Source organism: Aulonocara stuartgranti (assembly GCF_965226115.1).
Source record: "Aulonocara stuartgranti genome assembly, chromosome: 3".
Classification (NCBI taxonomy): domain Eukaryota; kingdom Metazoa; phylum Chordata; class Actinopteri; order Cichliformes; family Cichlidae; genus Aulonocara; species Aulonocara stuartgranti.
The window spans coordinates 52,203,876-52,218,368 of record NC_138941.1 but is presented as its reverse complement, the minus strand read 5'-3'; the positions used below and the strand labels follow the sequence as shown (position 1 = coordinate 52,218,368).

Genomic DNA, 14,493 nt, shown 5'->3' with positions numbered 1-14,493 from the left:
TAAACATGATTGGATTTATTATAATGTATAAAATATCAGTGTATTATGAAGAGAAACTGCTCTTACCTACAATGTTCTTATACAGGATGTTCAGCTTGTTGGCTCTGGAGTTGACCAAAGGGTGCTTCATTGTGAGCTTTCTAGGGAGCTTGGAAGGAAAAATGCCTGGATTTCCTTATGTTGCTTGCCGATGTTTCACCTCTCTACCAAGAAGCTTCTTCAGTTCTAAGGTCAAACGTATTGCTTATTGCACTGTAGAGGCTGGTGAGAGACAGTATTTCGTTTCAGGCTGGGTAACTATGGAGTGCCAGGACTGCCATAATGAATTAATTAAATACTCCATTAAATAATTAATTAAATGTGTCAATAATTAATTAGAATTGGAATTAATTAATTAAATAAATAGTTATGACACATGTAATTAATTAATTATTGACACATTTAATTAATTCTTTATTTATTTCACATTTTAATTAATTATTGACACATTTAATTAATTGTTGACACATTTAATTAATTATTTAATGATACATTTATTTATTTCATTTTGGCAGTCCTGGCGCCTGGCTCTCATCATGAAATAATTTTATCTGTCAGCCTCACCCATCAAACTCAGGGGGCGGGGTTAACGCTGATCGAGTCAAAACCATTGCTTTGGCCTGGTGGCCATTGTTTCTAGCACACAACAACCGGCATGTGGAAGCTAACAGAACTGAACTTTGAAAAACCCTGTTCGTGTGTCACCAAATACCGTTTTAATATTTTTTTAGCCGAGAATGTAGTGGTTTAATCTTCATGTGTCTGGTCGGTTTGTCAAGATACAGCCTCTTTGCAAAAGTGCTTCGATGATTTCGGAGATGTCTGCCCAGTCTCACGGCAAAGCATGGGATAGACCCGCTCGCCTCGCAAGCAATCCCACCGACAAAGCGCAGGCCCCGGTACACAGCTGTAATAACCCCCGCTGACTTCTTTTACTGAGGTTATATTTATCGGTGTTTTATTTCCTGATGTTCTTATGTGTCCTACGTGTTTCAGTCGCCAATTCTGAATTATAACTAACATTAAAAACATGTTTAAGGAGGAGAGAGAGCAAATAAATCTGTTTAACATCTGATCTTTGGGTTTTTGTTCAGCAATCAGCGTGACCTGTGTATAAACGCATAAAAGAGATAACGTTGGTGTTTCCGTCATGTAGTAACTGCTGGCTTTAACTGTACAAAGGTTGTTCGACACTATGAAACACATACAGACTTCATGATGTTCGGCTAATATTTTTATTGTGAATATTAATCATGAGGGTAAACGGCCCTGTACACCACGGCGCGAGGTCAGCATATCCACGATATCCTCAGCTCCATGAGTTAACACAAAGTTTCCCAGCTGACTATCTAACTGCCAACTATTCCAGAGACGTGAAAATATACAACATAAAGAAAAGTGTAAGAGACTCAGCAGCAGATTAGAATAACAGTTATACATTTAATAAATCACCAAATGAATCCAAGAAACGAGCAAACCTGTTCGGACAGTTTGAGTTTGTGTTCCCTCAGCTGCAGACTCGCTGCTGTTTAAATGTTTGAAAAGGAAGATTAGATATAAAGCAAACGTCAAACATAGACTCAGTCTGCCTTCACATTTGATATGAGGCCAGCACGTATAGTGGCTGTGTCCTGTTTTAAGATCATACATGTAAAATTGTTGTCTGACCTGCGTCGATCCAGCCGCTCAGAGTCCGTGGTTACCATGGTTACTGCATAAGCAGCTATAATGTTAACAGCTGGCACTGAGGAAACCTACCGGCAGCATGGGTGTTTATGTTTTTCATTGCAAAAGAACCGTCTGAATGGTTAACTGAAGTTAACTTGGATAAATTATAGTTAAGGAGTATCACAGATAATGCCTACGTGAGCTGTGTGACTGTTCACCACTACACTGAAATCAGTAGGCTATTACTGAAATACACGTGCTATATCATAAACTATAATATAAATAGGGAGGTCCTATTAACATGTTTAGTTTTAAAGGACACCTTCCTGCCTTTAGTCTCATTCATGAGCAGTATTAGTTTTCTTCTAACATCCAGAAGTCTGCACGATGTGTTTCATAGTTTGTAATAAGCCTTTGACAGGTAAACATAACATGACCGAAAAAGCAACAAAAAAAAAAGAGAGAGAGAGAGTGTTGACATAAGAAGAGAAAATGCTCTCAATTATGGAGACAGGCAAATGGTTCATTTATGTTTGATGTGTGTTTATTCCTCCCTAAATATCGTCGGTGAAGTTTGCCATGCACGTCAGATTTTCCTGCGTGTCCTGGGTCTGCCCCGGGGCCTCCTCCCGGTGGGACATGCCTGGAACACCTCACCCAGGAGGCGCCCAGGGGGCATCCTTGTCAGATGCCCGAACCACCTCAGCTGGCTCCTTTCGATGTGGAGCAGCAGCTGCTCTACTCTGAGCCCCTCCCGGATGGCCGAACTTCTCACCCTATCTCTAAGGGAGAGGCCAGCCACCCTTCGGAGGAAGCTCATTTCTGCCGCTTGTATCCGCGATCTCGTTCTTTCGGTCACTACCCACAGCTCGTGGCCATAGGTGAGGGTAGGGACGTAGATCGACCGGTAAATTGAGAGCTTCGCTTTTACACTCAGCTCCCTCTTCACCACGACGGACCGGTGCAACGTCCGCATTACTGCAGCTGCAGCCCCAATCCGTCTGTCGATCTCCGGTTCCCTTCTCCCATCACTCGCGAACAAGACCCCGAGATACTTGAACTCCTCCACTTGGGGCAGGAACTCATCCCCGACCCGGAGTGGGCACTCCACCCTTTTCCGGCTGAGAACCATGGCCTCGGATTTGGAGGTGCTGATCCTCATTCCCGCTGCTTCACACTCGGCTGCGAACCGTTCCAGTGCGAGCTGGAGGCCTTCACCCGATGAAGCCAACAGAACCACATCATCTGCAAAAATCAGAGATGAGATTCTGAGGCCACCAAAGCGAAAGCCCTCCGCCACTTGGCTGCGCCTAGAAATCCTGTCCATAAAAATTATGAACAGAACCGGAGACAAAGGGCAGCCCTGGCGAAGCCCATCACCCGCCGGGAACGAGTCCGACTTATTGCCGGCAATGCGAACCAAGCTCTTGCAACGGTTGTATAGGGATCGAATGGCCCGTAGCAATGGGCCAGACACCCCATATTCCCGCAACACCTCCCACAGGACACCCCGAGGGACACGGTCGAATGCCTTCTCCAAGTCCACAAAACACATGTAGACTGGTTGGGCAAACTCCCATGCACCCTCAAGTATCCTGGAGAGGATAAAGAGCTGGTCCAGTGTTCCGCGACCAGGACGAAAACCGCATTGTTCCTCCTGTATCCGAGGTTCGACTAACGGACGAACTCTCCTTTCCAGCACCCTGGCATAGACTTTCCCAGGGAGGCTGAGGAGTGTGATCCCCCTGTAGTTGGAACACACCCTCCGGTCCCCTTTCTTAAAGATGGGGACCACCACCCCGGTCTGCCAGTCCACAGGTACTGCCCCTGATCTCCACGCAACATTGCAGAGGCGTGTCAACCAGGACAGCCCTACAACGTCCAGAGCCTTCAGGAACTCGGGGCGGACCTCATCAACACCAGGGGCTCTGCCACCAAGGAGTTGTTTAACTGCCTCAGTGACCTCGCCCCCGGAAATTGGCGGGTCATTCCCCTCATCCCCAGACTCTGCTTCCTCCTCGGAAGACGTGTCAGTGGGATTAAGGAGGTCCTCGAAGTATTCCTTCCACCGCCTGACAATTTTCTCAGTCGACGTCAGCAGCGCTCCGCCAGCACTATACACAGTGCAGGTAGAGCACCGCTTTCCCCTCCTGAGACGTCTGACGGTTTGCCAGAATCTCTTCGAGGCAGTCCGAAAGTCTTTTTCCATGGCCTCTCCGAACTCCTCCCACACCCGAGTTTTTGCTTCAGCCACTGCCCGAGCCGCATTCCGCTTGGCCTGTCGATACCTGTCGGCTGCCTCCGGAGTCCCACAGGCTAACCAAGCCCGATAGGACTCCTTCTTCAGACTGGTGGCTCCCTTCACCTCTGGTGTCCACCATTTGGTTCGCGGATTACCACCACGGCAGGCACCCACCACCTTGCGGCCGCAGCTCAATGCAGCAGCTTCGGCAATGGAGACGCTGAACATGGTCCATTCGGACTCAATGTCCCCAGTCTCCCTCGGAATGCTGTTGAAGCTCTGCCGGAGGTGTGCGTTGAAGATCTCGCGGACTGGGGCCTCTGCTAGACGTTCCCAGCACACCCTCACTACGCGTTTAGGTGCACCAGGTCTGTCCAGCGTCCTCCCCCGCCACCTGATCCAACTCACCACTAGGTGGTGATCAGTTGACAGCTCAGCCCCTCTCTTTACCCGAGTGTCCAGAACATATGGTCGCAGGTCTGCTGATACGATTACAAAATCGATCATCGACCTACGGCCTAGAGCGTCCTGGTGCCACGTGCACTTATGGACACTCTTATGTTCGAACAGGGTGTTCGTTATGGCCAAACTGTGGTTAGCACAGAAGTCCAATAACAGAGCACCGCTCGGATTCAGATCAGGGAGGCCGTTCCTCCCAATCACGCCCCTCCAGGTCTCGCTGTCGTTACCCACGTGAGCATTGAAGTCTCCCAGCAGGACAACAGAGTCTCCAGGTGGAGCACCCTCCAGCACCCCCCCCAGGGACTCTAAGAAGGCTGGGTACTCTGAACTGCCACTCGGCGCATAAGCGCAGATGACAGTCAGGACCCGTTCCCCGACCCTAAGGCGCAGGGAACAAACCCTCTCGTCCACTGGGAAAAACCCCAACGTACCGGCAGCAAGCCGAGGGGATATTAGGATACCCACCCCAGCCCGCCGCCTCTCACCAGGGGCAACTCCAGACTGAGACAGAGTCCAGCCCCTCTCCAGGAGACTGGTTCCAGAGCCCAAGCCATGTGTAGAGGTGAGCCCGACTATATCTAGCCGGTACCTCTCAACCTCACGCACTAACTCAGGCTCCTTTCCCACCAGAGAGGTGACATTCCATGTCCCTATTGCCAGTCTTGGCAGCCGGGGGTCAGTCCGCCAGGGCCTCCGCTCCTGGCCGCCACCCGACACACAATGCACCCGACCCCTATGGCGCCTCCTGCGGGTGGTGGGCCTGCGGGAGGATGGGCCCATGTCTCCTCTTCGGGCTGTGCCCGGCCGGGCCCCATAATAATTAATTATTGCCACATTTAATTAATTCATTATGGCAGTCCTGGCACTCCATAGGGTAACACCATACGAAATGACAATAAACTTCTTGAGTCTTGAAATGGTGGAGAATCCCAGATTTAAGCCCTAAAGGAGTGACCCCAAGGGGGTCTACGATGACCTAAACTAGGATGACCTGAATTACTGAGAACCTTCACAGATTTATTTTGAACAACACTTCACATTTGCATTTCCACTAATTGGAGCACAAATAATTTTTAATATCTACAGCATCAGTTAAAACCAATAAATCTGAGAAGTCAAACGCATAAAGAATAAACAGTAAAACACACCTGCTATGATTGATGTTCTTATTCTGTTTTTTGTTTTTTTTTCTTTTTTTTTTTTTGGGGGGGGGGGAGATCGATTTCCAAAGACACACTGCATACAGAGAAAAGTAAAAAAAAAATCCCTTAATATCTTTGAATAATTGATTAAGATTTATTTTCTATGGTTTGCATTAGGAAATGGGATGGGGAAAAAAATGAAACATTAGACATTTCTTTGCCAAAATTGGATTGAAAAAAACTGAATAATTAGTTATTTAGATAGAAGAAATTGTAATTGGGCTTACCATTAAACACATCACAATGTTGTTATTTGGAATCAGGTATAATTTGTGAGGACTTTTATTTGTGTTAATTCAGCTAATGTTATTAATAACATCTGCATAGCATGCCTGTATAAAATATGAGTTATTTGGAATTACAGCTTGGAAATGAAATCCATGACTAATGATTGTAGAACAAAGACACGTCATTTTCAAATTGAACAGAAAATTTTTTATTGATTTTATTTTTCTCCATTTGGCATTTGTTATAAACAACATATGCATATCAATATTTGTCTTTTTTTAAACAACTATTATTTTAGAAGTAAAAAAATAAAAACAATACTTAAACTTAACTAAAAAACTTGCATGATCAAAGTGAGTAAAATGTAAAGAAAAAATAAAAAACCCAGAGCAACTGTGTAAAATCAGTAACAAAAAAACTCACATGATCACAAAGGTCTTGAAAATTTAGTATAATTAAAAATTGCAACCAAAGAACTCTGAGATCAACAGGATCTAACATTCACATTCTCTCTCTGGACATGACCTTGTCCTTGTGTTGTCATTGTGTTTTCATTCCTTCCTCTGTTGTATCTCCTGATCTCAAATCGTTTTTTTCTTTAACTGTGGTCTCCATCTGTGGTCCCTGTTCCTTTATCTCTGTGTCCTCTGTGCTGAGTGCTTTGTCTTTTTCTGTAGTCTCTGTCTGTGTTCTCATTCCTTCCTCTGTTGTTCCTTCTGATCTCAAATTATGTTTTTCTTCAGCTGTGGTCTCCATCTGTGGTCTCTGTTCCTTTATGTCTGTGTCCTCTGTGCTCAGTGCTTTGTCTTTTTCTGTAGTCTCTGTCTGTGGTCTCATTCCTTCCTCTGTTGTTCCTTCTGATCTCAAATTATGTTTTTCTTCAGCTGTGGTCTCCATCTGTGGTCTCTGTTCCTTTATGTCTGTGTCCTCTGTGCTCAGTGCTTTGTCTTTGTCTGTAGTCTCTGTCTGTGGTCTCATTCCTTCCTCTGTTGTTCCTTCTGATCTCAAATAATTTTTTTCTTCAGCTGTGGTCTCCATCTGTGGTCCCTGTTCCTTTATGTCTTTGTCCTCTGTGCTGAGTGCTATGTCTTTTTCTGTAGTCTCTGTATGTTGCCCATTTTTATCTTCAGCTATGTCAATTGTGCTCAATCCTTTGTTCTTTTCCTTATTTTTTCTTGTAATATCTCTGACTCTTTGTATGACTTTTTGTCTTTTGCTGGTATCTTTAGGTGCCTCTTTAGTCTTGTGACTTCTGAGCATCTTTGGACTTAACAGCTGTTTTGCAGTCAGGCTCTTTGGTCTTTTTCTTTCTTGCTTGTTGCCCTTTTGCCTTGTTTCTCTGCTTTCATCACACTTCGCCAAAGAGCTTTTCTTCATTAGAGACCTTTTCCTCTTTTTTGGGTGTGCCACTGGAGACTCATAGCTAGTCCCAGGGCCATCTTCTTTTACTCTAACTGTGTCTTTGTTTTCAGTTGTTCCTTCTTCCCTCAAATCGTTTTTTTCTTTAACCCTGGTCTCCATCTGTGGTCCCTGTTCCTTTATGTCTTTGTCCTCTGTGCTGAGTGCTTTGTCTTTATCTGTAGTTACTGTGTGTTGCCCATTGTCATTTGTCCTCAATCCTTTCTCTTTTTCTGTAGTCTCTCTCTGTGTTGTCATTCCTATTGAGTAACATAGAGGTTGCACAGTAAGACACAAGGGATAGGGAAGCATATCCATTATATTCAGTGTTGGGGAGTAACGGAATACATGTACCGCCGTTACGTATTTAGAATACAAAATATGAGTAACTGTATTCCGTTACAGTTACAGTTTAAAAAGGTGGTATTCAGAATACAGTTACTTTGTTGAAATAAATGGATTACACTGCGGTACTTTCCTGTTTCATTTTGTCGCGGGTCAGGACTGTTTGGGTTTTGTTTGACAGCTACGTTCTGTTGTTCCAGGCGGCAGCGTTACGGTTGCCATGGTTACAGGGCGACGCTCTCTCTCTCTCTCTGCGCGACTGTGTGTTTCCTGGGTGAGAGAGCGCCTTTTCGTTGTTGTTGTTGTGCTAAGCTAACAGGCAGAATGCTACAAGCATAGCTCTAAAGAATGTAGCATCATGGGCAGTGTAGTCAGTGTTGCAGGGAGAATGGACTGCCATACACGTTATGGGTCTGTGAGCGCGAGGAGGGAGAAAAAGGGGAGTGGAAAGGTACGAGTTGTCGTCGAGGAAAACGGGAGCTGGAAGCATGTAAATATAATAATAACCACTTCAGCCAAGAAGAGTGCCTGACGAGCCCAGTTGTAAGTAAGCTATTAAGACTCGACTGTACACAGTGTTTGTGTTTTCCTCCGAAAACAATAAGTTCCGTTGGAGCAGCCTTTCAACGCCTCTCTCTGTCTCTCGCAAAAAAAGTGACCCACACAACAAAGTAAAGCTATTTTTCGGCTACGAGCCGACAGGGACCCCGCCGTATTAGTCAGAGGTCCCTTTACTACGGTTCGGAGCCGCGGACCTTCAGTAATAGTAATAAATCACACAGCAATAGTACATTCACGTAGTTGTAAAAAGCATGATAATATATTAAGTAATCCAAAGTATTCAGAATACGTTACTGTCATTGAGTAACGTAACGGAATACGTTACAGAATACATTTTGGGGCATGTATTCTGTATTCTGTAACAGAATACATTTTAAAAGTAACCTTCCCAACACTGATTATATTGCTATATACTCCCCCTAATACAATCCTATATAAACATCACAAATGCTACTGTTTGTATATGTATTATATATTTGAAGAAAAATCAAAAGTCCAACAAGTGATTATAAATGAGCAGTCTGTTATAATTGAAAGCAAAAAGTTCTGTCATATATTTCTGTAAATCTGAGATTCTGAACTATATATACATACAGATTACAGCTGGTAAGTAAATATTATATAATTTCTCATTAACAGAGATATTATTGAGGTTATTAGAGTTGTCCTTATGGAGAAATGAACTACACACTTACCAAGTGCTTCAGGGATGTGTGTGGTGGCCATCTGGAGAAAATCAGTGATGTGGACAGGATCTACAAGCATTTCTAAAAGACACAGAATGTTTTTATGTTCCTGCAGCTCCAGTCATGCTCATTCATGCTGCACGCAATGATGTAAATATAAAACAGGTTGTATTTCAGACCTAATACAGATTTTTATGATATATTGAATTGAAATTGCTAATTCAAGCAACCAATGATTTATGAAGAAACATCCTGAAAAACAACAGGGGTGCACAAAAACAACAGGTTGTAGTTTAGACCTAATTTTTTTCAAAAAATTATTTTGTAAGGAAGAAGAACTGGCGACCAGAGCTCACAGTATATGAAAATGAATTGGATTGCCATTTTGAACTTAAATCTTACTTTCAATCCAGAATACTAACCCTTTCAATTTATTTATCCTACTTCCTAAACTTTCCAAGTTTACCAAGCTTAGTACTGAATATAACACATTCATGTGAAAAATTAATTCTTCGATCTTAAATATGATCAACCTATCTCTAATAATCGGCTATGTACCACAGGCCTTCAAGCTGGCTGTAGTTAAACCTTTACTCAAAAAGCCATCTCTAGACCCAGCAGTCTTATCTAATTATAGGCCAATCTCCAACCTTCCTTTCATATCAAAAATCCTTGAAAAAGTAGTTGTCAAACAGCTAACAGATCATCTGCAGAGGAATGGTTTATTTGAAGAGTTTCAGTCAGGTTTCAGAGCTCATCACAGCACAGAAACAGCTTTAGTGAAGGTTACAAATGATCTTCTTATGGCCTCTGACAGTGGACTCATCTCTGTGCTTGTCCTGCTAGACCTTAGTGCAGCATTCGATACTGTTGACCATAATATCCTATTAGAGCAATTAGAACATGCTGTAGGTATTACAGGTACTGTGCTGCAGTGGTTTGTATCATATCTATCTAATAGACTCCAATTTGTGCATGTAAATGGAGAGTCCTCTTCACACACTGAGGTTAATTATGGAGTTCCACAGGGTTCAGTGCTAGGACCAATTCTGTTTACATTATACATGCTTCCCTTAGGCAGTATCATTAGAAGACATAGCATACATTTTCACTGCTATGCTGATGGCACCCAGCTCTATCTGTCCATGAAGCCAGATGACACACACCAATTAGTTAAACTGCAGGAATGTCTTAAAGACATAAAGACCTGGATGGCCGCTAACTTTCTGCTTCTTAATTCAGATCAAACTGAGGTTATTGTACTCGGCCCTGAAAATCTTAGAAATATGGTATCTAACCAGATTCTTACTCTGGATGGCATTACCTTGGCCTCCAGTAACGCTGTGAGGAACCTTGGAGTCATTTTTGACCAGGACATGTCCTTCAACGCACATATTAAACAAATATATAAGACTGCTTTCTTCCATTTTCGCAACATCTCTAAAATTAGAAATATCCTGTCTCAGAGTGACGCTGAAAAACTAGTTCATGCATTTATTACTTCCAGGCTGGACGACTGTAATTCATTATTATCAGGATGTCCAAAAAACTCGCTGAAAAGCCTTCAGCTAATCCAAAATGCTGCAGCAAGAGTCCTGACAGGGACTAGAATGAGAGAGCATATTTCTCCTGTTTTGGCTTCCCTTCATTGGCTTCCTGTTAAATCCAGAATTGAATTCAAAATCCTGCTCCTCACATACAAGGTCTTAAATAATCAGGCCCCATCTTATCTTAATGACCTTGTAGTACCATATCACCCTATTTGAGCGCTTCGCTCTCGCTCTGCAGGCCTACTTGTTGTTCCTAGAGTATTTAAAAGTAGAATGGGAGGCAGAGCCTTCAGTTTTCAGGCCCCTCTTCTGTGGAACCAGCTTCCAGTTTGGATTCGGGAGACAGACACTATCTCTACTTTTAAGATTAGGCTTAAAACTTTCCTTTTTGCTAAAGCATATAGTTAGGGCTGGACCAGGTGACCCTGAATCCTCCCTTAGTTATGCTGCAATAGATGTAGGGTGCCGGGGGATTCCCATGATGCATTGAGTTTTTCCTTTCCAGTCACCTTTCTCACTCACTATGTGTTAACAGACCTCTCTGCATTGAATCAGATCTGTTATTAACCTCTGTCTCTCTTCCACAGCATGTCTTTATCCTGTCTTCCTTCTCTCACCCCATCCGGTCGCAGCAGATGGCCGCCCCTCCCTGAGCCTGGTTCTGCCGGAGGTTTCTTCCTGTTAAAAGGGAGTTTTTCCTTCCCACTGTCGCCAAAGTGCTTGATCATAGGGGGTCATATGATTGTTGGGTTTTTCTCTGTATCTATGAAGCGCCTTAAGCGCCAACTTTTGTTGTGATTTGGCGCTATATAAATAATTGAATTGAATTGAATTGAAAAAAGGAAATATCAATATCCTAAATTTTGATAGTCTCATTTCCTTGACCATTTTTGTCTTTGTGTTTTTTGACAGTATAGTTCATTTTATCAGTAGGTATCTTTAATTTGATTACTATTTTGCTTATTGTTTAGATATTTTATGTTGTTTCTTTCTGCATTTGTATGTTTAGTTATGTGTTGCCACTGGTTAGTTACTGGTCACGTTTCCTGTTTTTGGTGCCAATTTTATGTTGTTTAGTTTAACATTTACCCCCTGATTAATTTTGTTTTCTACATCTGTGGTAGATTCTCTCTGCTTTATTTTTGTCCTCCTGAACTTTGTATACGAATTAGTATCCATGGTGTGCCTCTGTTTCCTTGTGGTGACATACTGTTTTCCCATGTAGAAAGTAGATAAAAAGAAAGTAAACAGAAACTAGAAAATGAAGCCTAACAGCTCTGCATTTCCTAGTTTCTGTTTACTTTCTGTTTTGTACATTGTATACAGTGGTACTTCTGAAATATCATTGTGTTTGTCCGCTATATGATATGTTGAACTGAAATTGCTAATCCAAGCAACCAATGATTAATAAAGAAAAACCATGAAAGTTATCAGGGTTCCACAAACTTTTGCATGCCACTGTGTAAATACAGCACAGAAAATATATACTTGTATACAATTTATACTTTAGATTATAACATTTTGAGTCCTCCTTCCTCACTACATCACAGTAATGACATTGTGACATTTATAAATAATGTATTTGTTACACATGCTAGGTAACGACAGTGATGAATAAGTAGTAAAGTTGGATCTTACGTGATTTTTTGATCCGGATGGCTTGCCTGTGGGTGTGCAACTCCCTTCTGCTCTTCTTCATTTCCAACTGAAGTGCAAATAAAGTCCCCTTTAAAGCCTTACGGGAGGCTCTGACCTCTGGCAGTTGTGCATCAATTAGAAATTTCAAGAACGCCCTCACATTTCCAATCCGAATCCTTTTGGTTGTCACGGCATGTTTATTCAGATAAGTTGTCCATCTAAAAAAGGCCCACAAACAAACACAAATCAGTAATCACTTTAGTGTTATTGAGATTACTGGACTAATATATCACAGATATTTGTAAAAATGTACTCAGTCAGTCTTTCTCTGTTGTCCATAAATGCAAACGTCATTGCAGGGACTTGATTGTGAGACATGAAATATGCCCAGGCACGGACATATTGGACCCGTTGTTTGGCGTTGTCGACATCCTTTTTACTTGTTCCACAAATGTGCTGAAACCAAGCATTCAGGACTTTCTCTGTTTAAAATAAAGTGTAGTAACAACATAGCAATTAGGAGTGTCATGACAAATTGATGAAGTACAGAAAAGATTCTTCTAATTGAATTGGTTGACAATGATATTTGGAAGATATTGCTAATTAGCAGGATTTAACTTCCTTGATAGAATTCAATTAAATTCCATTCAAGTCACAACAACATTTGCCTCAAGGCACTTTATACTTTAAGATAGAGCCTACAATAATAAATAGAACAACCAGTTATCCAAATTCACATTACACTACACAACAAAAAACACTTTTGTTAAATAATTCATACCAAATTTAGGAAGCCGGGCTGTTGGGTCAGGTTTATGTCTTTCAAATTTCTGGCGCTTTGGGGGGTTGAGGGGTTTGAGGCCAGGTTTATCCTTAGAGGATTTCAGTCTTTTCAGTTTACTTTTCAGTTGTTGTAGTTTCAAATGCAGTTCTTTGCAATTTTTGCAAGTCTGATGTTGGACTTGAGCATCATCTGACTGATTGACAGGGGAATGGACTGAGCTGTCTTCTCTAATCTCTGCAGATTCTTCACTGGTGTCACTGCTATCACTTTGCTCCTCTTGATCACTGCTTTCAGTCAGCTGCTCTATGTCCAGTGAGGTCACCATTGGAGGCTGTGGATTTGAACGTCTGAGAGCTTTGAGGGCTTTCAGATTAGCCAATCGTTTCGCTGTCCTCATTACTTTCTTCTGATCTGATTTCTGAAAGGGTATAAACAATAGAACAGCAATGTTTGAGAAAGTTAGTGAAACATGTCACATAAGAATGCATTCTAATTTAACAACAAAATGTAAGCTATACAAAACACTAACCTCAATCTCACAGTGGACATTTTCCAAGTGCTTGTCCAGTCTTATACGGTTTTTAACTTTACATACTGGACAGTCCAGCCTGCCCCTGTAACTGCATATCACATCCAGTTTGACAAATGTAACTACAACTACCACTTTAAATTGTTGCAATGTTTTTTCATATACTGTATGACAGTGACTTACACTGTAGAGCAGTAATTTAGCAGTAAATGTAATTCTTCTTTGTTTACAACATGGTGGTATTTTTTTAAATGCTGCCCAACTGCAACATATGGAATCAAGCATATTGGGCATTCTGTCATCTGACGTGGCATTTTTCCTGTAGAGAAGAATACACATCAGAACAGGTGAATAATTTTTTGCCAACAAGTCTTCAAATTGAGGAGCATATGTCCCAATACTTGAAAAATAAGAAGAGAAATATAAGAAAACCTTGATATATATATAAAAAGCCTACCACTTTGAATTGGAATCAGGACTTTGGTGGCATTTTAATGGCAGTTTGAAGGAAGAACTCCTTTTTAACATGGACGGTTATTTAAGATTTGGAAGCATCGCAAATTTGTGTTGTTAAAGAATTTCAAGGGTCAATGTCTCTATGCGCTGATTTCTGTATGTGTACTTATTTACTGTAGGGCTATGTTCCTTTTTGATTTGACACATAATCTGTCTAGCAGGCAGATGAAGCCTAAAAACATTTTTCACTCGAAATGATACGCAGATAGTACGATTAAAATAAATTCAATGGGCGCTCACAGACAATTACATAGGTCTTAATGTGTGGTGCTACAAGGTATAAAAGTATGAACAAAATAAAAACATTTTGTTACTCACTTGTTTCTTGACTGTGACAATATGTCACCATTCACGTAGGAATTAAGAAAGGAAACCTAAAAAAATGAAAAAACGAAATAAGAATAATGGGAAACAGGGAAATTAAAATCTTTTAAACATTAGTGATTTATATTTAATAGTTGGAATTTTACTATTTAAATGTTACAAAAGAGATTAGGGATTGGGATCTTACAGTTGGAAGGATTTAGTGAATTTTATCCCAACTTACCTCTATGTAATTCCACAATCTTCAACTGAAACACTAACAGCTCTGCATATAACCTACGGGGATCTTAGCATTCAGATCTTCCAACCCATCATGCCCTC

The 14,493-nt window shown here is 41.8% G+C and overlaps 1 protein-coding gene across 1 annotated transcript; it reads right to left on the bottom strand.

Moving 5' to 3' along the window:
• Nucleotides 1-5,776: 5,776 nt before the first annotated feature.
• On the bottom strand, nt 5,777-14,197 carry LOC309698413 (uncharacterized protein; the record flags this gene model as incomplete). The annotated part of the gene is made up of 8 exons (XM_082520861.1): nt 5,777-7,499; nt 8,841-8,912; nt 12,020-12,237; nt 12,333-12,501; nt 12,801-13,221; nt 13,333-13,423; nt 13,516-13,651; nt 14,167-14,197. The coding sequence occupies 8 exons, from the start codon at nt 14,195-14,197 to the stop codon at nt 6,382-6,384; spliced, it is 2,256 nt and encodes a 751-aa protein (XP_082376987.1). The 3' UTR covers nt 5,777-6,381.
• Between the last annotated feature and the right edge of the window lie 296 nt (nt 14,198-14,493).